Source organism: Dermochelys coriacea, chromosome 21, assembly GCF_009764565.3.
Source record: "Dermochelys coriacea isolate rDerCor1 chromosome 21, rDerCor1.pri.v4, whole genome shotgun sequence".
Lineage (NCBI taxonomy): Eukaryota > Metazoa > Chordata > Testudines > Dermochelyidae > Dermochelys > Dermochelys coriacea.
This window is the reverse complement of record NC_050088.1, coordinates 18,680,763-18,705,871: the sequence shown is the minus strand read 5'-3', so window position 1 is coordinate 18,705,871 and position 25,109 is coordinate 18,680,763. Positions and strand designations below refer to the sequence as shown.

At 47.3% G+C, this 25,109-nt stretch overlaps 1 protein-coding gene across 13 annotated transcripts in view; it reads right to left on the bottom strand.

Annotated features, from left to right (window-relative positions):
* The window catches only part of LZTR1 (leucine zipper like transcription regulator 1), a 310,867-nt gene that overhangs the window by 98,133 nt on the left and 187,625 nt on the right, over nt 1–25,109 (bottom strand). For all 13 annotated transcript variants that reach the window (XM_043500716.1, XM_038379621.2, XM_043500715.1 and 10 more), the window contains 2 exons: nt 6,359–6,542; nt 5,454–5,623 (listed from right to left, as the gene is read on the bottom strand). In XM_043500716.1, the coding sequence (XP_043356651.1) occupies nt 5,454–5,623; nt 6,359–6,542 (354 nt within the window). The remainder of the gene's footprint in view (nt 1–5,453; nt 5,624–6,358; nt 6,543–25,109) is intronic.

Below are 25,109 nucleotides of genomic sequence, written 5' to 3'. Positions count from 1 at the left end.
TAACTTACAAGGTGTGGCAGCCAGGACGCCGGAAACAAGAACAGATTTATCACATCAACCTCTTGAAACCTTGGCACCAGCAAGAGGCATGGCCCAAGAGGCCCCGAACCAGGGAAATAACCTACATGTACAGATCAGGATACCCCCCAACCAGAAGAAGGAGGTAACTGAGATGAGGTATCAGGACGTGTTTTCAACCAAACCAGGCCAGACCACTGAAGCATATCACCACATTATCACAGACCCTGGGGCAAAGATAACTTTAAGGCCCTACCAGAACCCAGCGGCAAAAAGGGAGGAGATGAAGGCAGAGTTAAAAAGGATGTTGGAACTCACAGTCAGTGGTCGAGCCCGATTGTGTTGGTGCCCAAACCTGATGGCACCACTTGGTTTTGTAATGACTTTCACTATCTGAACGAGATATCCAAATTTGATGTATAACCCATACCCAGCATTGATGAGTTAGTTGACCGCCTGGGCAATGCCCAATTTTTGACCACCCTTGATTTAACAAAGGGATACTGGCAGATTCCCCTTGCCAAAGATGCAAAAGAAAAGATGGCACTCTCTAAAGCAGAGGGTCTGTTTTAACATACTGTTCTTCCTTTTGGACAGCATGGGGCACCTGCCACCTTTCAGCGTCTTATGGACAAGCTCCTGCGGCCCCATACCAGTTATGCAGCTGCGTATCTGAATGATGCGATTATTCACACCCCCAACTGGGAGACCCTCTTGGAAAAGGTGGAAGTGGTACTGGACACGCTAAGACGGGCCGGCCTTACAGCCAACCCAGGCAGGTGTGCTATTGGGCTAGCCGAGGCTAAATACTTTGGCTACATTGTAGGAAGGGGCATGGCCAAGCCACAACTAAAACTGCAGGCTATCCAAAATTGGTCCTGGCCTAATTGGAAAAAGCAAGTCCAGGCATTTCTGGGTGTGGTGGGGTACTACTGGCGATTTATTCCCCATTTTGCCACCAGAGCAAGTCCCCTGATGGAGCTGACAAGAGCCTGGGGTCCAGACACGGTGAAGTGGACAGATGCCGCAGAGAAAGCATTCATGGATCTACAGACAGCCCTCTGCAGTAACCCCGTGCTTATAGCCCCAGACTTCAACAAAGAGTTCATTTTACAAACAGATGCATCTCAAGTAGGACTGGGAGCTGTCCTATCGCAGATGGTCAGAGACAAAGAACACCCGATCCTCTACCTCAGCAGGAAACTCCTCCCGAGAGAGCAGAAGCATGCAGTGGTTGAGACAGAGTGCCTTGCTGTGAAATGGGCCATGGAAACACTATGTTATTACCTGCTGGGATGACGGTTTACCCTTGTGACCGACCATGCATCCCTCCAGTGGATGAAGCGAAATAAAAAGAAGAACATAAGGGTGACCAGATGGTTCCTGTCCCTAACAACCTTTTCAATTCACCATACAACACCGGGCTGGAAGCCACCATGGCAATGCAAATGGCTTGTCATGGGTACACTGCCTGACATCCCAAGTTGCCCAACCCCGTGGTGTTGAACAGAGGAGGGGGATATGTAACAGGATCAGGCCAGATGGCTACAGGAGAGTAACAGAAGGCAGATATATTAGCCCCAGATTAAGCAGGTCCCTTTCCCCTGGGTAAGCTAACAGGGTAGTTCCAGAACAATCAGGAACTTGAAGGAACCAATTAAGGCAGACAGGGTAATTCGGACACCTGGAGCCAATTAAGACAGGCAGGCTAATCAGGGCACCTGGTTTAAAAAGGACCTCACTTCAGTCAGTGAGGGGCACGTAAGGAGCTGAGAGTGAGAGGGTGTGCTGCTGGAGGACTGAGGAGTACAAACGTTATCTAGCATCAGGAAGAAGGTCCTGCGGTGAGGATAAAGAAGGTGTTCGGAGGAGGCCATGGGGAAGTAGCTCAGGGAGTTGTAGCTGTCACACAGGTGTTATATGAAATACTGTAGACAGCTGTGATCCACGGGGCCCTGGGCTGGAACCCAGAGTTGAGGGCGGGCCCAGGTTCCCCCCCATTTTCCCAACTCCCTGTTGGATACAGGAGGAGTTGACCTGGACTGTGGGTTCCACCAGAGGGGACGGTCCCTGGCCTCTCCCCCGACCCACTAGGTGTATCAGCAGAGACTGCAGGGATTGTTCTCCTTCCTTTTCCCCATGCTGGCCAGTGATGAGGTTAGCTGAGTGAACGGCAGGTTTGAGCCACTAGCAAAAGTGACCCAACTGAGGGCTCCCATGAATCTCTGAGGTGAGCAAAGCCACCAATAAGTGCAGGACCCACCAAGGCAGAGGAGGAACTTTGTCACAGGCAGGTATAAATTGACAGTGTAGTCCAAGCCTCCATATCCAGGGTCTCCACAATTCAGGACAGGAGGTCCAGGAAGGCTTTAGAATCATCTATAGCAAGGGTTCTCACACTGGGGGTCGTGACCCCTAAGGGGGGTCACGAGGTTATTACATGGGGGGTCGCGAGCTGTCAGCCTCCACCCCAAACCCCGCTTTGCCTCTAGCATTTATAATGGTGTTAAATATATTAAAAAGTGTTTTTAATTTATAAAGGGGGGGGGGTTTGCACTCAGAGGCTTGCTATGTGAAAGGAGTCACCAGTACACAAGTTTGAGAATCTCTGATCCATAGCCAGGGTGGGTGCTAGTGTGTCTGCCTTGTCTGGTGGTGAGGAGGATTCCTTGGAGGATGACGGACTCACTGTTGTCTCTTTATCATCTCCTGTTCCTGTGGGCCCAGCTCTTATTCCTCTGTGGATGGGCTAGTCAGCGAAGCCATCAGGAAGCATGATCTCTATTCCTTTTTCTACATGTAGGAGAGGCTAAACTGTTCCTTCACATGTGGGAGGATGGTCCACAGTAAGGTCAATACAGCCAAACAAGGTAGCATATTTATAGGTATTGACCATGTTGGGGCTGGTTGGCTCATGGCACTACAGAGCCGGTCGATGTGGTGCTCAATGTGGGCTCCCCAATATCCTCCTTGAGGTCATTCTCCAATGGCAGGGAAGAGAGATTTCTGTTCAATGTCAGCAAGAAGGGATATATTGGCAAAAGTGAGGCGGAATATATCTCCTCACTGAAGGACAGTACTGAGGGATTGAATGGGGCCAACTGATGTACTTCCTTGGCTTCATCACAGGCATTGGTACTGGGATCGTGGCAGGTATCTTATTTTGCCCAACTGTTTAAGGGTTTTTTCCTTGGAGAAACATCCCATGTCTTCCACGTGGGAGTTCTCTTCAGTCTTGGAGCTAGGTTTATGCTCGGACAGGCTACATCAGTGTGCATCCAGTTTATAAGTGGATGCCTTGCCAGCTTTACTCGCTGAGTTGGAGCAGTCAGTAAGGAAGCCAAAGTTCTCAACACCAGATTTACCAATGCCAAGTCTGTCAATGCCAAGATGCATAGTGCCAAGCTCTTAAGAGGCAGTTGACATCATTAGTGTCAACTCTGCCAGTGTCATCTTTGCATTCTTTCCACTGCCTGATCCTGGAGTTTGAAGAGTATTCAAGGGATCACTGGTCGACGCTAATTTAACCAGCCTCACTCTGGTCATAATCGTCACATCTGGGGCCAAAGTGATCTGTATGGACTGCTCAAGTACATGTAGCTTGAGCCATGCATTCCTAGACTTGGAGGTCTTGGTAGAGAAGTTCTTGCACACAAAGGAATTATTCAGTATGTGACACTCTCCTAAGCAAGAGAGGCACTGGCTTGTCTGTCATGATAGGGATTAGTTCACTGCAGGATGGGCAGGGTTTGAACGCTGTCACATGACATGGGAGCTGGCAAGAAGCACTTTACCCTGCTGAACATGGGGTGGGGAGATGTCACCAATCAATATCCTTTATAGAACAAATTTGATTATAAGAATTCTTCACTAAGCACCTTGAAAGATCTGGCTTAAAGTATCTGAAAAGAGTTGCAGGTCAGAGATTTGCCAAATTCCTTTTCACTCCTAAGGCAGTAGGAGGAATGAGGGGGGTTGTGGCTGCTCCGCCCTTTACACCACTGTGTGGGAGCTATTCAAAATATCCGATCTTCTGCACATGAGGCTTGTGCACACCTACAGTGGGACTACACTGACACATACTTGAAGAGCTAATAACAGAGAAAAAGAAATGAGCTTAAGAAACCAGACAAACTTTAGAAGAGATAAATTCCTGTGACAAATGTGTGAATTGTCTGTAATATTTCTGTGAACTATATGCATCTCCTCACTGCACAGGAGGCAGAAGGGTTAACATGCTTCTCCTGGAACAGAGCAGGAGGCATAAGAGGTTTGGGTCACGTGGCTGTCTGGGGTGGTAAGGATGTGCCATCAAGAGTTGGCTGGAATTAGCACAAAGCAATGAAGGGTCCAGAAAAAAAATGGGAACCTCAATGACCAAACATGAATCCTTGACAGGAGGCTAGAGCTCAGAGGCAGCAGAGCAGGATGAAGCCCTGGCTCCACCAACATGGACTCTATCATAAGTCTGCCACTCTCATACTAACCCAAAGACTTTCTGTGCTCCCGGTGACTAATAAAGGTTACCTTGCTGAAGAAAGGCTGCCTGGTGTTGCTGCAGTTACTTAAGAGCATTGCACCCTGAAAGGGGAAATATCTCTTGCAGGAGTCTGGCTCAGCTGGACTCCCTGAAGGGAGCCACAGGGAAAGAGAGGTGGAGTCATGGAAGCCATGGTCCTGCCCCTGGAAAATCCTGGGGATCCAAGGGGTCCAGCACAGTAAAGGGGACTCCCAGTAGACTGGTTAAAGGCTAAGACACAGATCAGACTCTGGGAATCCATGACAACCACCTAAGAACTGTAAAGGGATTTCAGGTAAAGAGATGTTTTTAGGACAGTAGCTGTTCCAGCTGCTGCATTAGGGCATGTCTACACTACAAAATTAAATCGATGTATAGCCACCATAGTAATTAAAGTGGTGGTTCATGTTCACCTTCTGTCGGCGATGCGCATTCTCACGAGGAGTGTTTCCACTGACTTAACTGTGTGGGGCACTGGAGGGCACTGACACCTGGAGCTCCCCGCATCCCCCACCCCAGGGCTGATGTAAGCCAAGAGATGTAAGTAACTCAGTGTCCACATCGACACCGTGTCACCCTAACTACATCAACCTACACCTCTCGCACAGGTGGACTTATTAGGTTGCTGTAGTGGGTGACTTACATTGGTGAGAGCTACATTTTAGTGTAGACACTTACAGAGCTAGGTCAACGTATGCTGCCTGAGGGGAATCTAATTTAATACTGGTGCAATTCCAGGTGGAATTTTAAATTGCTACCTCCAATTTCAAAGTCAACTTCAAAGCCTTAAAACCCACAAAACAACATGATAATATGTTTAGTCCATGAGTCAATGTCTACATTGACTATACTGAGCTTTAATTCTTTAATTTTTTAATTTTTATCAGTAACCTTGTTAGTGAAATTCAGTGTTTACCTTTAGTTGATCCAGTTGAAGCTTGTTAGCATTTTCACACACAATGAGCACATTCTGTAGATCTACAGATGCTTCAATATACTGGAGGCAGAGCTGTTCCAGTCGCGAGAGCTTGAAATTCAGGGCTAGTTTGTACACGTCCATGATAAGTAGTACATCCTGCACATGACCTGTACATCACAAAGGGAAACAGTGTCATTCCACAGCTCTAGAGAGATTTCTAATATAAGGTTCTTTAGAGATGTCCAGTGGGGTCAGAAATTTTCCCAATTTCTGATGCCATCTTGAGTAATTAGGATAGCAGAACCAAGGGAGATTAGCATTATGATCATCTAGTCTGATCTCCTGTTTATCACAGGTCACAGAGCTTCCCCAGAATAGTTCCTAAAGAAGATTTTTAGAAAAACATCCAATCTTGATTTTAAAATGGTCAGTGATTAATGGTTAATTACTCTCACTGTTAAAAATGTATGCCTTATTCCTGTCTGAATTTGTTTAGCTTCAACTTCCAGCCATTGCACTGTGTTATACCTTTCTCTGGTAGACTGAAGAGCCCATTATTAAATATTTTTTCCCTATGTAAGTCTCACAGACTGTAATCAAGGTACTCCTTAACCTTCTCTTTGTTAAGATAAATAGAATGAGCTCCTTGAGTCTATGACTACAAATCATGTTTTCAAATCTTTTAATAATTCTTGTGGCTCTTCTCTGAACCTTCTCTGATTTTGAACATCCTTCTAAGCTGTGGACAACAGAACTGGACACAGAATTCCAGCAGCGGTTGTGTCAGTGATAAATATAAAGATTTGCTCACAAATTGCTAATATTCAATTTTCATTTTTTTTTAAAAAAAGACCCTGTGGGCCAGGTTTGGCTTGCACACAGTCCTCCTCCTGCTGTCCTACCTTTGCGTGGGTATTTTATTTTATCCGTGTACAGGAACTGCATGAGCACCTCAAAGGGCTGAGCGTCAGCTTCTCGGATTGTCACTTCCAGCAGGGGTTGCAGGCAGCACAGCTTGACATTGCCACAAATCCCCTCGTTCTGGGACAGTGCTTGTCCCTCTTCTTCAATCTCTTGCTTTGATTTCTAATGGGATAGAAAAACAGTAAACAAAGAAGCAAAGGTCTGGGTGTGTCCCTGGGACTGGGGTTCAGAAGGCCTGGTTTGCCAGGAACAAACTGTTTGTGGGTATGCATTTGTGAGACTGTGATGTATGTAGCTATATGGCTTTGCACTGTACTTCCTGGCGATGTGCTGTGGAGTTGGGTCCCTTCATGCCTGAACTGGCTTTGTGACATTTATCTTTGAATTTCCCTGCATTTCAAAATAAAGAGAGCCTCAGCCAGGGAGCTCAGTAATGAAGTGTCCCGTTTTCCCCCTGAAGAGTTCCATCGGGTGCTGGAAAATCTCCTCTGCGCTCTGTGCACAACTGCACGTACGCTCGGCAAAGTGGCTGCAAGGCCCCCAGTAAACTTCTCTGGTGCAGCAGGCCCCATGACAGACACAGCAACAGCAACACAGGTTTGGATTCTCAGGCACAGCAGGCATCTCGAGCAGAGCAGAGGCAGGGAAAGGCCTGGTTGAGACAGTCCTGCACCCTGATGCTTCCCAGGTACCACAATGTCCATTAGGGCTAAGGCAGCAGGAGGTGCAAGTTAGTACAGCCCTGGCATTGCTTTATCCTGCTTTCCTGGTCGATCTGTCCCTTATCAATCTCAGCATAGCAGAGGTACAAAGCCTACTCTCTCAACCCGGTGCTGACCTGGGACCCCAAAGTACTACAGACAATCCAGATATTCTCAGACTGATCATTTCACTTCCCTGCAAAAGCACTGGTCACATCAGAAGTGAGCTCCTGGCTGAAGCTCCTGGAAGCTCGTGGAATCTCCTTCACCGGAGGTATCCAAAAGGGCGCTGGACAGCCATCTGTCTTGGATGGTTTAGACAGAACAAATTCTGCATCTTGGCAAGGGGTTGCGTTCCTTTCTAACCCTATGTTTTATGATCTATGAAGCTCCCTGTGACAGGGCATATCTACCCCGCACCAGCCCTGTCAAATATAAAGAAAAGGGTATCATAAGATCCCTCCTTGGCAGCTGTACTGAATTGCTTTACCTGTAAGGGGTTAAGTAGCTCAAATCACCTAGTTGGCACCTGACCAGAAGGACCAATGAGGAAAGAAGATACTTTCAAATGGGGGGGGGGGGGGAGAGAATTTGTTAGTGGCTCTCTTTGTTTGTTCCCTCTCTGGATGGAGGGAGAGATCAAGGAGGTACATCAGCTCCTGAAAACTTACCTGGAATGATCCATCTAAAATTACAGAAATTGTAAAAAGAAAAGGAGTACTTGTGGCACCTTAGGGACTAACAAATTTATTAGAGCATAAGCTTTCGTGAGCTACAGCTCTCACGAAAGCTTATGCTCTAATAAATTTGTTAGTCTCTAAGATGCCACAAATACTCCTTTTCTTTTTGCGAATACAGACTAACACGGCTGCTACTCTGAAACCAGAAATTGTAAGTAAGGCAAGAAAATGCGTTAGGTTATCTTTTGTTTTGGTTTGTGAATTTTCCTATGCTACAAAGGCAGTTTTATTCCTGTTTTTGTAACTGTGAAGCTGAGGCCAGAGGGGAGTCCTCTGTGTTTTAAATCTTTTTATTACCCTGTAAAGTTACCTTCCAACCTGATTTTGCAAGTGTGATTCTTTTACTTTTTCTTTATAAATAAAATTCTTCTTTTAAGAACCTCATTGATTTTAGTGTCCTAAAGATAAAGGGTCTGGTCTGTGCTTACATTGCTAAAGCAATTAGTTGGTATATTATTCTCAAGCCTCCCCAGGAAAGGGGGTGAAGGGGTTTGGGAGGATAGGGATTCCAAGTGACCCTCCCCTGAATTTTTGTGTAAATCACTTGGTGGTGGCAGCAATACCGTCCAAGGACAAGGAAAGGAATTTGTGCCTTGGGGAAGTTTTTAACCTAAGCTGGTAGAATATAACTTAGGGGGTCTTTCATGTGGGTCCCCACATCTGTACCCCAGAGCTCAGAGTGTGTGTGGGGGAACCCTGACAAGCCCCGAGAGGGTTAACTCTGCTTTGCAGGCTGAGGAAGCAACGTCCCTCCCACCCTGCTGGGCATGCTCAGCCTGGAGGCAGCATGTAAAAGGAAGCAGCCCAGCTCAGTCTGGGCAAGCTGCTGGAGTGGAATGACGCAGGCTGCAAGCTCTCTGCAGGAAGTTGCTACAGGCCCCAATGGAGGGACCACAGCTTGCAGAGTTCCAGACAGACTCCAGGCTGCCCAACAAGCCCCAAGAAGGGACCGCACCATTGGGAGCTGGCCATTTGAGGACTGCAGAGACCCAGAGATACCGGGAAGCTTCGACAAGGGGGAAACTAGGTTTGCCGGGAGATGGACACCAAAGCTCTGAGGTAAGTGGGGAAGTGGGATACCAAGAGGAAACACAAGGAGGAGTACAAGACGGGAAGCCTCCTGATTCATACTGAGAAAGCAGGGCAAACACCTAGTTTTCTTAGGTGCCTGTACACGAATGCAAGAAGCCTGGGAAACAAGCAGGAAGAATTGGAAGTACTGACACAGTCAAGGAACTATATGATGTGGTTGGAATTACAGAGACTTCATGGGATAACTCACATGACTGCAGCACTGTCATGGATAGGTATAAACTGTTCAGGAAGGACGGGTGGGGGAGAAAACGTGGAGGAGTTGCACCATATATAAGAGAACAGTATGATTGCTCAGAGCCCCAGTATGAAACTAGAGAAAAGCCTGTTGAGAGTCTTTCAGTCAAGTTTAGAGGCACTATACTTACCTACGTGCCTCCAGCTTTCATCCAGATCACACCACACGATCCATTGTCTACAGCCAAGCTCTACAATACAACTGCATTTGCTCCAACCCCTCAGACAGAAACAAACACCTACAAGATCTCTATCAAGCGTTCTTACAACTACAATACCCACCTGCTGAAGTGAAGAGACAGATTGACAGAGCCAGAAGAGAACCCAGAAGTTACCTACTACAGGACAGGCACAACAAAGAAAATAACAGAACACCACTAGTCATCACCTTCAGCCCCTAACTAAATCCTCTCCAATGCATGATCAAGGATCTACAACCTATCCTGAAGAACAACCCATCACTCTCACAGATCTTGGGAGACAGGCCAGTCCTTGCTTACAGACAGCCCCCCAACCTGAAGCAAACACTCACCAGCAACCACACACCACACAACAAAAACACTAACCCAGGAACCTATCCTTGCTACAAAGCCCGTTGACAAATGTGTCCACATATCTATTCAGGGGACACCATCATAGGGCCTAATCATATCAGTCACACTAGCAGAGGCTCGTTCACCTGCACATCTACCAATGTGATATATGCCATCATATGTCAGCAATGCCCCTCTGCCACGTACATTGGCCAAACTGGACAGTCTCTGTGTAAAAGAATAAATGGACACAAATCAGACAACAGGAATTATAACATTCAAAAACCAGTTGGAGAACATTTCAATCTCTCTGGTCACTCGATTACAGACCTAAAAGTGGCAATTCTTCAACAAAAAAACCTTCAAAAACAGACTTCAACAAGAAACTGCTAAACTGGAATTAATTTGCAAACTGGACACCATTACATTAGGCTTGAATAAAGACTTGGAGTGGATGTGTCATTACACAAAGTAAAACTATTTTCCCATGTTTATTTTCCTCCCCCCTACTGTTCCTCACACGTTCTTGTCAACGGCTAGAAATGGCCCACTTTGATTATCACTACAAAAGGTTTTTTTTCTCTCCTCCTGGTACTAGCTCACCTTACCTGATCACTCGTTACAGTGTGTATGGTAACACCCATTGTTTCATGTTCTCTGTATATATAAAATCTCTCCACTGTATTTTCCATTGCATGCATCCGATGAAGTGAGCTGTACCTCACGAAAGCTTATGCTCAAATAAATTTGTTAGTCTCTAAGGTGCCACAAGTACTCCTTTTCTTTTTGTGGATACAGACTAACACGGCTGCTACTCTGAAGGGTGATGTTGTGGTAGGAATGTGCTAGACCATCAGACCAGAAGGATGAGGTAGACACGGCTTTCTTGGAACAACTAACAGAAGTTTCCAGATCACAGGTCCTGGTTCTCATGGGGACTTCAATCACCTGGATATCTGCTGGGAGATCAATAGAGCAGTGTACAGACAATCCAGGAAGTTTTTGGAGAGACGTGGGGGAAAACTTCCTGGTGCAAGTACTGGAGGAACCAAGTGGGGCCATGCTCCTCTTGACCTGGTGCTCACGAATAGGGAAGAATTGGTAGGGGAAGTAGAAGTGGGTGGCAACCCAAAGAGCAGTGATCATGAGACAGTCAAGTTCAGGATCCTGACAAAAGGAAGAAAGGAGAGTAGCAGAATATGGACCCTGGACTTCAGAAAAGCAGATTTTGACTCCCTCCAGGAACTGATGGGAAGGATCCCCTGGGAGGCTAATATGAAGGGGATAGGAGTCCAGGAGAGCTGGCTGTATTTTAAAGAAGCCTTATTGAGGGCGCAGAAACAAACCATCCTGATGTGCAGAAAGAATAGCAAACATGGCAGGTGACCAGCTTGGGTTAACAGAGAAATCTTCCATGAGCTTAAACACAAAAAGGAATCTTAAAAGAAGTGGAAACTTGGACAGATGACTAGGGAGAAGTATAAAAACATTGCTCGAACATACAGGGGTGCAATCAGGAAGGCCAAAGCACAATTGGAGTTGCAGCTAGCAAGGGATGTGAGGGGTAACAAGAAGGGTTTCTACAGTTATGTTAGCAACAAGAAGGTGGCCAGAAAAAGTGTGGGATCCTTACTGAATGGGGAAGGCAACCTAGTGACAGATGATGTGGAAAAAGATAATGTACTCAATGCTTTTTTTTGCCTCCGTCTTCGCAGACAAGGTCAGCTCCCAGACTGCTGCACTGGGCAATACAGTATGGGGAGGAGGTGAGCAGCCCTCAGTGATGAAAGAACAGGGTAAGGACTATTTAGAAAAGCTGGACATGCACAAGTCCATGGGGCTGGATGCAATGCATCCCAGGGTGCTGAGGGAGTTGGCTGATGTGATTGCAGAGCCATTAGCTGTTATCTTTGAAAACTCGTGGCAATCAGGGGAGGTCCCGGACGATTGGAAAAAGGCAACTATAGTGCCCATATTTAAAAAAGGGAAGAAAGAGAACCCGGGGAACTATAGACCAGTCAGCCTCACTTCAATCCCCGCAAAATCATACAGCAGGTAATCAAGGAATCCATTCTGAAGCACTTGGAGGAGAGGAAGGTGATCAGGAACAGTCAACATGGATTCACCAAGGGAAAGTCATGCCTGACCAACCCAACTGCCTTCTAGGAGGAGATAACTGACTTTATGGATATGGGGAAAGTGGTGGACGTGATGTACGACTTTAGCAAAACTTTTCATACAGTCTCCCACAGTATTCTTGCCAAGAAGTTAAAAAAGTATGGATTGGATGAATGGACTATTAGGCAGATAGAAAGCTGGCTAGATTGTTGGGCTCAACTGGTAGTGATCAATGGTTCCATGTCTAGTTGGCAGCTGGTATCAAGTGGACTACCCCAGGGATCAGTCCTGGGGCTGATTGTGTTCAACATCTTCATTAATGATCTAGATGATGGGATGGATTGCATCCTCAGCAAGTTAGCTGATGACACTAAGCTGGGGGATAGGTAGTATGCTGGAGGGTAGGGTCCAGGGTGATCTAGACAAATTGGAGGATTGGGCCAAAAGAAATCTAATGAGGATCAACAAGGACAAGTGCAGAGTCCTGTACTTAGGAAGGAAGAATCCCATGCACTGCTACAGGCTGGGGACCGACTGGCTAAGTGGCAGTTCTGCAGAAAAGGACCTGGGGATTACTGTGGACGAGAAGCTGGATATGAGTCAACATTGTGCCCTTGTTGCCAAGAAGGCTAACGTCAATATGGGCTGCATTAGTAGGAGCATTGCCAGCAGACTGAGGGAAGTGATTATTCCCCTCTATTCAGCACTGGTGAGGCCACATCTGGAGTAGTGTGTCCAGTTTTCGGCCCCCCACTACAGAAAGGATGTGGAGAATTTGGGGAGAGTCCAGCGGAGGGCAATAAAAATGATTAGGAGGCTGGGGAACATGATTTATGAGGAGAGGCTGAGGAAACTGGGGTTATTTAGTCTGCAGAAGAGAAGAGTGAGGGGGGATTTGATAGTAGCCTTCAACTATCTGAAGGGGGGTTCCAAAGAGGATGGAGCTAGGCTGTTATCAGTGGTGGCAGATGACAGAACAAGAAGCAATGATCTAAGATGCAGTGGGGGAAGTGTAGGTTGGATATTAGGAAAAACTATTTCACTAGGAGGGTGGTGAAGCACTGAAATGGGTTACCTAGGGAGGTGACAGAATCTCTATATTTGGAGGTTTTTAAGACACAGCTTGACAAAACCCTAGTTGGGATGATTTAGCTGGGGTTAGTCCTGCTTTGAACGGGGGGTTGGACTAGATGACGTCCTGAGGTCTGTTCCAACCCTAATCTTCTATGATTCTATGAAAGGGTAAGAAGCAGCCCAGGGGACTTAAACTTTTTGCCGGTGAGTGAACTGGGGAACCAGTCTGTGTTTCGGGAAGATCACTGCTTACTCGCTGGTGAGCAACCCCGCCATCGACAGGGCACTGGGCTGGGACTCGGAGGAGCAGCGAGGGCCTGAGTCCCGGGGCACCACCCCTCCCCCCCCCCGAGTGGTGCCCCACTCCCCCAGTGGGCCATCAGGCCAGACGATCTCACAGAAGTGGGCTATTTTACTGACTCTGGCCATTAGGCCACACTGCCCCGAGCAGAAGGGCCATTTGCTGACCCGGACCATTGGGCCACATGGTCCTGAGTGGAAGGGCCGTTTGCTGACCCTGGCCGTTGTGCCACACTGCCCTGAGCAGAAGGGCTGCTTTATTGACCTTGGCCATTAGACCATGCTGCCCTGACTGGAAGGGCCACTTTATTGGCTCTAGCCATTAGGCCATGTTGCCCTGTGTGAGAGGGTGACATTACTGACTCTCGGGGCCTCTCCTTTTGCCCCTCCACCCCCACGAACATGATAGAGTTCTGTGGTGACCTAGAATCCTATTTTCGACGTCTCAGACTCAAGGAATATTTCCAACACACCTCTGACCAACATATTAACCCACAGAGACCTTCCTGCCAACACTACAAAAAGAAGGATTCTGGGTGGACTCCTCCTGAAGGTCGAAACAGCAGCCTGGATTTCTACATAGAGTGCTTCCACCGACGTGCACGAGCTGAAATTGTGGAAAAGCAGCATCGCTTACCCCATAACCTCAGCCATGCAGAACACAATGCCATCCACAGCCTCAGAAACAACTCTGACATCATAATCAAAAAGGCTGACAAAGGAGGTGCTGTCGTCATCATGAATAGGTCGGAGTATGAACAAGAGGCAGCTCTCCAACACCACTTTCTACAAGCCATTACCCTCTGATCCCACTGAGAGTTACCAAAAGAAACTACAGCATTTGCTCAAGAAACTCCCTGAAAAAGCACAAGAACAAATCCGCACAGACACACCCCGAGAACCCCGACCTGGGGTATTCTATCTACTACCCAAGATCCATAAACCTGGAAATCCTGGACGCCCCATCATCTCAGGCATTGGCACCCTGACAGCAGGATTGCCTGGCTATGTAGACTCCGTCCTCAGGCCCTTCGTTACCAGCACTCCCAGCTATCTTCGAGACACCACTGACTTCTTGAGGAAACTACAGTCCATTGGTGATCTTCCTAAAAACACCATCCTAGCCACTATGGATGTAGAAGCCCTCTACACCAACATTCCACACAAAGATGGACTACAAGCCATCAGGAACAGTATCCCCGATACTGTCACGGCTAACCTGGTGGCTGAACTTTGTGACTTTGTCCTCACCCATAACTATTTCACATTTGGTGACAATGTATACCTTCAAATCAGTGACACTGCCATGGGTACCCGCATAGCCCCACAGTATGCCAACATTTTTATGGCTGACTTAGAACAACGCTTCCTCAGCTCTCGTCCCCTAATGCCCCTACTCTACTTGCGCTACATTGATGACATCTTCATCATCTGGACCCATGGAAAAGAAGCCCTTGAGGAATTCCACCATGATTTCAACAATTTCCATCCCACCATCAACCTCAGCCTGGACCAGTCCACACAAGAGATCCACTTCCTGGACACTACGGTGCTAATAAGCGATGGTCACATAAACACCACCCTATATCGGAAACCTACTGACCGCTATTCCTACCTACATGCCTCTAGCTTTCATCCAGATCATACCACTCGATCCATTGTCTACAGCCAAGCGCTACGATATAACCGCATTTGCTCCAACCCCTCAGACAGAGACAAACACCTACAAGATCTCTATCATGCATTCCTACAACTACAATACCCAGCTGCTGAAGTGAAGAAACAGATTGACAGAGCCAGAAGAGTACCCAGAAGTCACCTACTACAGGACAGGCCCAACAAAGAAAATAACAGAACGCCACTAGCCATCACCTTCAGCCCCCAACTAAAACCCCTCCAACGCATCATCAAGGATCTACAACCTATCCTGAAGGACGACCCATCACTCTCACAGATCTTGGGAGACAGGCCAGTCCTTGCTTACAGACAGCCCCCCATCTGAAGAAAATACTCACCAGCAACCACACACCACACAACAGAACCATTAACCCAGGGACCTATCCTTGCAACAAAGCCTGTTGCCAACTCTGTCCACATATCTATTCAGGGGATACCATCATAGGGCCTAATCACATCAGCCACACTATCAGAGGCTCGTTCACCTGCGCATCTACCAATGTGATATATGCCATCATGTGCCAGCAATGCCCCTCTGCCATGTACATTGGCCAAACTGGACAGTCTCTACGTAAAAGAATGAATGGACACAAATCAGACGTCAAGAATTATAACATTCAAAAACCAGTCGGAGAACACTGCAATCTCTCTGGTCACTCGATCACAGACCTAAGAGTGGCTATACTTCAACAAAAAAGCTTCAAAAACAGACTCCAACGAGAGACTGCGGAATTGGAATTAATTTGCAAACTGGATACAATTAATTTAGGCTTGAATAGAGACTGGGAATGGATGAGTCATTTCACAAAGTAAAACTATTTCCCCATGGTATTTCTCCCCCCCACCCCACCCCCCACTGTTCCTCTGATATTCTTGTTAACTGCTAGAATTAGCCTACCTTGCTTGTCACCATGAAAGGTTTTCCTCCTTTCCCCCCCTGCTGCTGGTGATGGCTTATCTTAAGTGATCACTCTCCTTACAGTGTGTATGATAAACCCATTGTTTCATGTTCTCTGTGTGTGTATATAAATCTCTCCTCTGTTTTTTCCACCAAATGCATCCGATGAAGTGAGCTGTAGCTCACGAAAGCTTATGCTCTAATAAATTTGTTAGTCTCTAAGGTGCCACAAGTACTCCTTTTCTTATTACTGACTCCGGCCACTAGGCTGTATTACCCTGCTTCATAGTAAGGATCATTAGCACTGGACCTAACTGGCTCTGGCACAGCCTCTTTCCTTGCTTGTGTGCACATGTGGCCAGACACCCCATGACAGGGTGTACCTACCCCGCAACACTCCCCTTCGTCAAAGAGCAAGATCTTGGAAAGGAGGTGGAGTCTCTGGCTGAGCTCACAGGTCTGCTCCAATATATCTACAGGTTTCAGAGTAGCAGCCGTGTTAGTCTGTATTCGCAAAAAGAAAAGGAGTACTTGTGGCACCTTAGAGACTAACAAATTTATTTGAGCATAAGCTTTCATGAGCTACAGTGAAGTGAGCTGTAGCTCACGAAAGCTTATGCTCAAATAAATTTGTTAGTCTCTAAGGTGCCACAAGTACTCCTTTTCTTTTTGCGAATATATCTACAGGAACAGCCCTGTTTTTAGATCAGACATTCTCTACTTTGAAGCACAGATACAGAGGGACCTGTAGACATTGCCCGAGCAAAATTGTGAACTAAGCCTGCTCTTCCCTCATTTGAAGACCCAACGGTGGCACCATCAGCAGTAACCGTTGTACATGCTGAGGCCAGAGGGGGCCTGTGAGCCAAGTCTGGAAGCTGAAGCAAGACAAATTCAGAGTAGGAAAATAGGATTTTTTTTTTTAAACAAGGAGAGTAATGAACCATCAATTGGAATCTCTGAATTAAGTCTGGTGTCTCTTTCCACAAGATCCACTCTAGCCCAACCAAAAATAAATGAAAGTAAGTGTTGAATTTTCCTAAGTCGAAGGCAGGGCATCCTCTTCCTTTCTTTTGGAATAAAAAAATATTTGGAGCAGAACCACTTCCCTTGATATGGAGCAAGAACTTCTATTGATCCAAGGGACAAACGAGAGAACTTCCTAGTTTAACAGCTCCTTGTGAGATGATTCCTGAAGAGGGATGGGAAATAAGGGGTTGGGAGTAGACCAGTATATAAATGGACAGAATACTGCATTGTAACAGTGTCTAGTACCCATTGGTCTGAAGTGATGGAAGTCCCTTACTTGATTTCCAAAACAAAGGGATGGTGGCTCTAGACCCCTGGGAATGAGTTTCTCTCTCTTGACTACCCCATAAAGTATTCTGACCCAGCAGCAGGCTGCTTTGTATGAGCAGCTGAAGTAGCTGGCTTCTTCTTATGGAACTGCTGCCTCTTTCTTAGAGGTTCAGAGGATCTCTGGTGGAGAAAAGATTGTGGTGGTATTGGTCTCTGTGATGAACAACCTGGTGGTATAACACACTTCATTTCAGAGGCTGGTGTAAAGCCTGCAAGGGAACAAGGTGTGCCTCATCGGTTTTAGCAATGAATAAGCAATAAAAAAGGCAAGTCCTTTACATTGGACTGAGCTTCCTGTGGGAAGCCAGATCCCTGAAACCATAAAACTATCCTCACAACCACCATCATGGCCATGGGACTTGAAGCAGCATCTACTGCATCAGGCAAAGCTAGTAAATTGGTTCTGGCCATGAACTATCCCTCAGTCACAAGAGGCTGTTTATTTACAAACTTCAAAAGCTTATGTAACTTAAGAAGTCATATCTGGCCAACAGGGCCTGATAATTTGCTACTCAAAACAGAAAACTAGCAGAAGAATAAGACTTTCAGTCCAATAAATCTAAGTGCTTTGGTTCATGCTCTTTTCGTACGATTTTAAATGGTTGTTTGGACTTCTTGTTTGTGGCTCTCACGAGCAGGAATCCCATGTGAGGTTGGGGAGGAAATAACAGAATTCAGCCCCACTGGAAGGACATGGTACTTCTTGTCCACTTTCTGGGACACAGGGACTGCCGTGGCAGCAGTTTGCCATCAAATTCTTGCAGAATCCATAATAGCCTCATTCATTGGAAGGCAAACCTACCAGAAGCAGAAAATTGGAGAATATCAGTAAGTCTCTGGGTGGGCTCCTTAACCTCTTCTACAGGGATTTGTAAAGAGTCTGACACCATTTTAATAAGTCTTGAAATGCTTTCAAATCATGTAGCTGTGGTGTACTAGGAGGAAGCACACAGTCTCATCTGGAGGTGATGAAATTATGGTATGTCCCAACAAGTCTTCAGAGTGGGATCAAATGTCCTTGCCTGAATCCTCAGGCTGAAGAGAAGGCTGTATAGGAGCTGCACAGGAACAGCCTGAGTGGTTGAGACAGTAGGAGATGGTTCTTGTGAGGATATCATCTTTCAGGAGAATGCTCCTGTCTCTATGGACCACAAAGAACCTAATATGACCATACATGCATGCTAGGATAAGAACTTGGTGGTCCATGCCTAGCACAGAGTCTATCAAGAGATGAGTCTCTAGATTCCCTGCATGACTCTTCATAACCAGGATATTCCCTTGAGGAATACATGCGAGAGAGTCCCACACAATCATTAGAAGCTGTGGAGGAAGACAAAGAAAATGAACCTTGTCGTCAAAAGGTGAAGAAGTACATAAAAAAGGCCACACTGGGTCAGACCAATGGTCCATCTAGCCCAGTATCCTGTTTTCCAACAGCGGCCAGTGCCATGTGCTTCAGAGGGAATGAACAGAAGAGGCAATCACCAAGTGATCCATTCCCTGTCGCCTACTCCCAGCTTCTGGCAGTCAGAGGCTAGGGACACTCAGAGCATGGGGTTGCATCCCTGACCATCCTGGCTAATAGCCATTGATGGGCCTAGCCTCCATGAACTTATCTAATTCTTTTCTGAATCCAGTTATAATTTTGGCCTTCACAACATCCCACGGCAACAAGGTTCAAGGGCCACTGTGCATTGTGTGAAAAAATACTTCCTTTTCTTTGTTTTAAACCTGCTGCCTATAAATTTCATCGGGTGATCCTCACATAACACACTTCCTTATTCACTTTCTCCTCACCATTTCTGACTGTATAGACCTTTATCATATTCCCCCTTAATCACCTCTTCTCCAAGATGAAAAGTCCCAGTCTTTTTTTTCCTCCTCATACAGAAGCTGTTCCATGTCCTAATCCTCCCCCCTCCCCTTCTCTGTACCTTTTCCATTTCTAATATATCTTTTTTGAGATGGGGCAACCAGAAATGCATGCAGTATTCAAGGTGTGGGCTTGCTTACTATGGATTAATATAGTGGCATTAAGATATTTACTGTCTTATTCTCTATTCCTTTCCTAATAATTCCTAACATTCTGTTTGCTTTTTTAACTGCTGCTGCACAATGGAACAGATGGTTTCAGAAAACTATTCACGACTCCAAGATCTCTTTCTTGAATTATAACTAATTTATACCACATCATTTTGTATGCATAGTTGGGATTATGTTTTCCAATATACATTATTTATCAACATTGAATTTCATCTGCCATTTTGTTGCCCAGTCACCCAGTTTTGAGAGAGCCCTCTACAACTCCTCGCAGTCTGCTTTGGACTTAACCATCCTGAGTAATTTTGTATCTGAAAATTTTGCCACCTCATTGCTTACCCCATTTTCCAGATCATTTATTAATCTCTTGAACAGCACTGGACCCAGTACAGATCACTGGGGGACACCATTATTTACCTCTCTCCATTCTGAAAACTGTCCATTTATTCCTAATCTTTGTTTCCTGTCTTTTAACCCATTGTTGATCCATGAAAAGACCTTCCCTCTTATTCTTTGACTGCTGACTTTGGTTAAGAGCCTTTGTTGAGGGACTTTGTCAAAGGCTTTCTGGAAATCCAAGTACACTATAACCACTTGTCCACATGTTTGTTGACATCCTCAGAGGATTCTAATAGATTGGTCAGGCATGTTTTCCTTTTACAAAATCAATCTTGGCTCTTCCCTAACAAATCATGTTTATCCATGTGTCTGATAATTCTGTTCTTTACTGTAGTTTCAACTATGATACTGAAGCTAGGCCTGTAATTGCCGGGGTTGCCTCTGGAGCCATTTTTAAAAATTGGTGTCACATAATAATCCTCCAGTAATCTGGTACAGAAGTTGATTTAAGTAATAGTTTACATACCACAGTTAGTAGTTCTGTAATTTTATACTTGAGTTCTTTCAAAACTCTTGAGTGAATACCTTCTGCTCCTGGTGACTTACTACTGTTAAATTTATCAATTTGTTCCAAACCTCCTCTATTGGTATCTCAATCCTCAGATCGGTTACCTAAAGTGGCTCAGGTGTGGAAATCTCCCTCACATCCTCTGCAGTGAAGACCGATGCAAAGAATTTATTTAACTTTTCTGCAATGGCCTTATCTTCCTTGAGGGCTCCTTTAGCACCTCGTATGTCCAGTGGCCCAACTGATTGTTTAGTAGGCTTTCTGCTGCTGGTGTACTTAAAACTATTTTTTGCTGTTAGTTTTTGAGTCTTTTCCTAATTGCTCTTCAAATTATTTTTTGGCCTGCCTAATTATATTTTTACACTTAACTTGCCATAGTTAATGCTCTTTTCTATTTTCTTCAGTAGGATTTGACTTCCAATTTTTAAAGGATGCCTTTTTGCCTCTAACCCATTGGTCTCCAACTTTTTTACACCCAAGATCACTTTTTGAATCTAAGGGCAACTCAGGACCTACCCCGCCCCTTTCCCAAGGCCCTGCCCCTTCCTCAAAGCCCTGTCCCAGTCACTCCATCCCCCTCTCTCTCAGTCACTTGCTCTCCCCCACCCTCACTCACTTTCACCAGGCTGGGGCAGGGGATTGGGGTTCGGGAGGGGGTGCGGGCTCTGGGCTGGAGCCGAGAGGTTTGCAGTGTGAGGGGGGCTCTGGGCTGAGCCTGGGGCAGGGGGTTGGGTGTAGGAGGGGGTGAGGGATGCAAGCTCTAGGAGGGACTTGGGGTGTAGGAGGAGGCGCTGGGCTGGGGCAGAGTATTGGGGTGCAGGAGGCGGTATGGGGTGCTGGCTCTGGGAGGGGGGGATCAGGGCTGGGGCTTGGGGTACAGCCTCCCGTCGGGCAGCACTAATCTCCGGTGGCTCCTGGTTGGTGGCGGGTGCAGCGAGGCTAAGGCAGGCTCCCTGCTTACCATGCCTCCACACTGCTCCTGGATGGGGCCAACATGCTCCTGCGGCCCTGGGGTGGGGAGGGCACGGGGCATGTGGCTCTGCGTGCTGCCCCCCTCTGCAAGCACCACTCCTGCAGCTCTCCCAGCCAATGGGAGCTGCAGGAGCGGTGCTTGCAGGCAGAAGTAGCATGTGCAGAGGGAGACCCCTGCCTCCCCTGCCCCCGGGGCTGCAGTGGCTGCTTCTGGGAGCGGTGTGGGGGCAGGGTAGCCTTAGGCAGCTACACTGCTGTGCCTCTGGAGATCGCAATCAACTGGGAGATCCTCCGCGACCAACCTGATCACGATCGACTGGTTGGTGACCACTGCTCTAACCATTTCTTTTACTTTATTGTTTAGCCACGGTAGCACTTTTTTGGTGCTTTAAATTTTTTTTAATTTGGGGGTATACATTTAATTTAAGACTATTATGGTGTTCTAAAAACGTTCCCATACAGCTTGCAGGCATTTCACTTTTGTGACTGTACCTTTTAATTTCTGTTTAACTAGCTGACTCATTTTTGTGCAGTTCCCCTTTCTGGAGTTAAATGCTACTGTGCTGGGCTTCTTTGGTATTCTCCCCACCCACCTACCAAGGATGTTAAATTTAATTAAATTTTGGTCGCTATTGCTGAGTAGTTAAGCTATTTTCACCTCTTGGACCAGATCCTGTGCTCCACTTAGGCCTAAATCAAGAATTGCCTCTCCTCTTGTGGGTTCCAGGACTAGCTGCTTCAAGAAGCATGTTGATGGTTGAGTAAGTAGATGCTGATATAGAGCAGCTGCAGGTATAAACATAGATGTGCTTGGTACTATAAGTAAAGGTAGACCCGGTACCACAGGCATTAATACAGAAGAAAATAAAGGTGATTCTGGCTTTTGTAAGATTTTACGTATATGCTGTTGGCATCTTACAGTACCATGGGGCAAAAAATGGAGCCGGGGTGGAGACAGATGGAGCTGATGGTGCTGAAGTAATCAGTACTGATGTCTCCTGTGCTGAAACACATATCGGTACTGAAGCAAATTGCCAGCACTACTTTGACGGGTCTCACGCCTTCTCTTCTTTGGGAGGGTTCAGGACACCATTTCTCACCCCTGAACTGGGGTATTAACTACCCCACTAGTGTCCTAGAGGAGGGGAGTGCAGAGGGAGGGACCCGGGCCCACCCTCTGCTCCGGGTTCCAGCCCAGGGGCCCTAGGGATAGCGGTAAACCGCTTGAACTAGCGGTTCCTTCCCCTGAGCTACTTCCCTCTCTTGCCCTTCAACTTGGGGAGCTTCCTGCCCTCCCTCTGCACAAACCAGGTGTCCCTTTACCTAGGGTCCTGGTCTTCTTAGCTCACCGCAGCACTTCTCCAAACTCTCCTCTGCTTCCCTCCAAACTGCTCTCTGCTCCAACACCAATCCACTCTGCTTCAACTCCTTTCCCTGTCTGATTGAAGCAGGGGGGTTTTATCAGGTGACTGGCTTCAGGTGCTCTAAGTGGCTTCAGGTGCTTTAATTAATCTATAACAAACTTTCTTCCCTCTACAGGGAATAAGGCTCCCTTCTAACACTCTCCTGCTGCCCTCTGGCCATGCTGTATCACAGTACATAGTACTTATGCTCAATTAAATGTTAGTCTCTAAGGTGCCACAAGTACTCCTTTTCTTTTTAGTACATAGGAAGGCACCCCACATGTTGACAATACAAAGACTAAAGCTCACGAAGCAGCCCAATTTGATACCATGTATGTCGCATATCTAGCCTGATGCCTCTATAACAAGCTACGTGTGAGCTTCTGTCACAGCTGTACTCGACCACAAAGTCTCTCTGGAAATGAAACAGTGTGGAGAATTCATTTCTTCCTAACAGAGATCTTCGTTGGAGATAAGACAGTTACCTTTCCTAACTGGTGTTCTTCGAGATGTATTGTTCACGTTCATTCCACATTAGGTGTTTGTGCTTGCCACATGCACCGGTGCCGAAAGTTTTTCCCTAGGGGACCGGCTCTGACACCCGCTGGAGTGGCGCCTGCATGGCGCGGTATAAGGGGCACCGCCAGCTCCCCACACCCTAAGTTCCTTCTTGCTGGAAACTCCGACAGTGGGGAAGGAGAGTAGGTCGTGGAATGGACATGAGCAACACAGCTCGAAGAACACCAGTTACGGAAAAGGTAACTGTCTTTTCTTCTTCAAGTGCTTGCTCGTGTCCCTTCCACATTAGGTGACTCCCAGCAGTTCTCATGGAGGTGGGTAGGAGTTTTCGGCTGTGCAGATTGTAATACAGCTCTGCCGAACCCAGCATCATCTCTGGCCTGCTGAGTGATGGCATAATGAGCGGTAAAGATGTGGACCGAGTACCACATCACGGCTCTACAGATGTCCTGGATCAGGATGTGTGCCAGGAAGGCTGCTGAAGATGCCTGCGCTCTAGTCGAATGGACCCTGACAATCAGCGGTGGCGGGATCTTTGCTAGCTCGTAACAGGTCTTTATGCAGGAGGTGATCCAAGTGGAAATCATCTGCGAAGAAACCGGAAGGCCCTTCATCCTAGCCGCTGTAGTGATGAAGAGCCGGGTCAATTTACGGAAAGGCTTGGTACGCTCCAGGTAAAAGGCCAAGGCCCCTCAGATGTCCAGCACATGCAGATGCCTCCCCTCTGGAGTCTTGGGACAGAACACAGGCAGGAATACGTCCTGGCTCATGTGAAAGGAAAATACTACCTTTGGTAGGAAGGCTGGGTGGGGCTGCAGCTGGACCTTATCCTTATAAAACACTGTGTAAGGCAGTTCCGAGGTCAAGGCCTTCATCTGTGAGACTCGTCTTGCTGATGTCACTGCCACCAGGAAAGCAACCTACCAGGACAAGTCAGAAAAGGAGCAGGAGCCCAGCAGCTTGAAAGGCGGGCTGGTGAGTCTGGAGAGGACCAGGTTAAGGTCCCACTGCGGGACAGGGGCCTATACCTGCGGGTAAAGCCCCTCGAGACCCCTTAGGAACCTGACAGTTATGTCATGAGAAAAGACCGTCTGACCTTGGATTGGCTGGTGGAACACGGAGATGGCCTCAAGATGCACTCTAATGGAAGAATGCGCCAGACCCTGGGTCCTGAGGTGCAGTAAGTAGTCCAAGTTGGACTGCTCTGAGGAATGCGACCGAGAAATGCCACGCTCCGATGCCCAGCGGGAAAACTTCGTCCACTTGGCCAGGTAAGTTAGTCTCGTGGATGGCTTCCTACTTCCAAGGAGGACCTGCTGGACCTCCTCTGAGCAGGTATGCTCCTCTGGGTTCAACCACGGAGCATCCATGCCAAGAGGTGTGGAGACTCGAGGTTGGGGTGTTGGAGCTGACCGTGATCCTGTGACAGCAGATCCAAGTGGTAGGAAAGGGGCCAGGGAGGGGCTACTGCCATGTTCATGAGCATGCCAAACCAGTGCTGGTGAGGCCACGCAGGGGCTATCACGGTAACCTGTGCCTTGTCCCTCTTCATCTTCACCAGGACCCGACTGACCAGAGGGATCGGAGGGAACGCGTACCTCAGATCCTTGGCCCACGACAATAGGAAGGCAACAGAGAGGGAGCCCTTGCTCAGGCCCTGCCGAGAGCAAAACCGACAGCACTTTCTGTTTCGCGTGGTGGCAAACAGATCTACCTGGGGAGTCCCCCACCTCTGGAAGAACATGCAGGCCACCTCTGGGTGGAGCAACCACTTGTGGTCAGAGAAGAAGTCCCTGCTGAGGTGATCTGCTAGGGCATTCCTGATGCCGGGGAGGTGACCAGCTTGCAGATGGATGCCATGGTCGATGCAGAAGTTCCAGATACAGAGAGTCTCTTGGCAGAGAACCGACAAGCGCGCTCCTCCTTGCCTGTTGATGTAGAACATCGAGGCAGTACTGTCCGTCAGGACTCTCACCACCTTGCCCGACAGGTGTGGCAGGAAGACCCCGCAGGCCAGCAGTACCACTCTGAGCTCCTTGACATTTATGTGTAACGTTGTCTCCTCTGGGGTCCACATCCCCTGGGTCCGGAGATGTCCGAGGTGCACCCCCCCAGCTAAGGTCCAAAGCTTCCGACATTAGCTCAACAGATGGAACAGG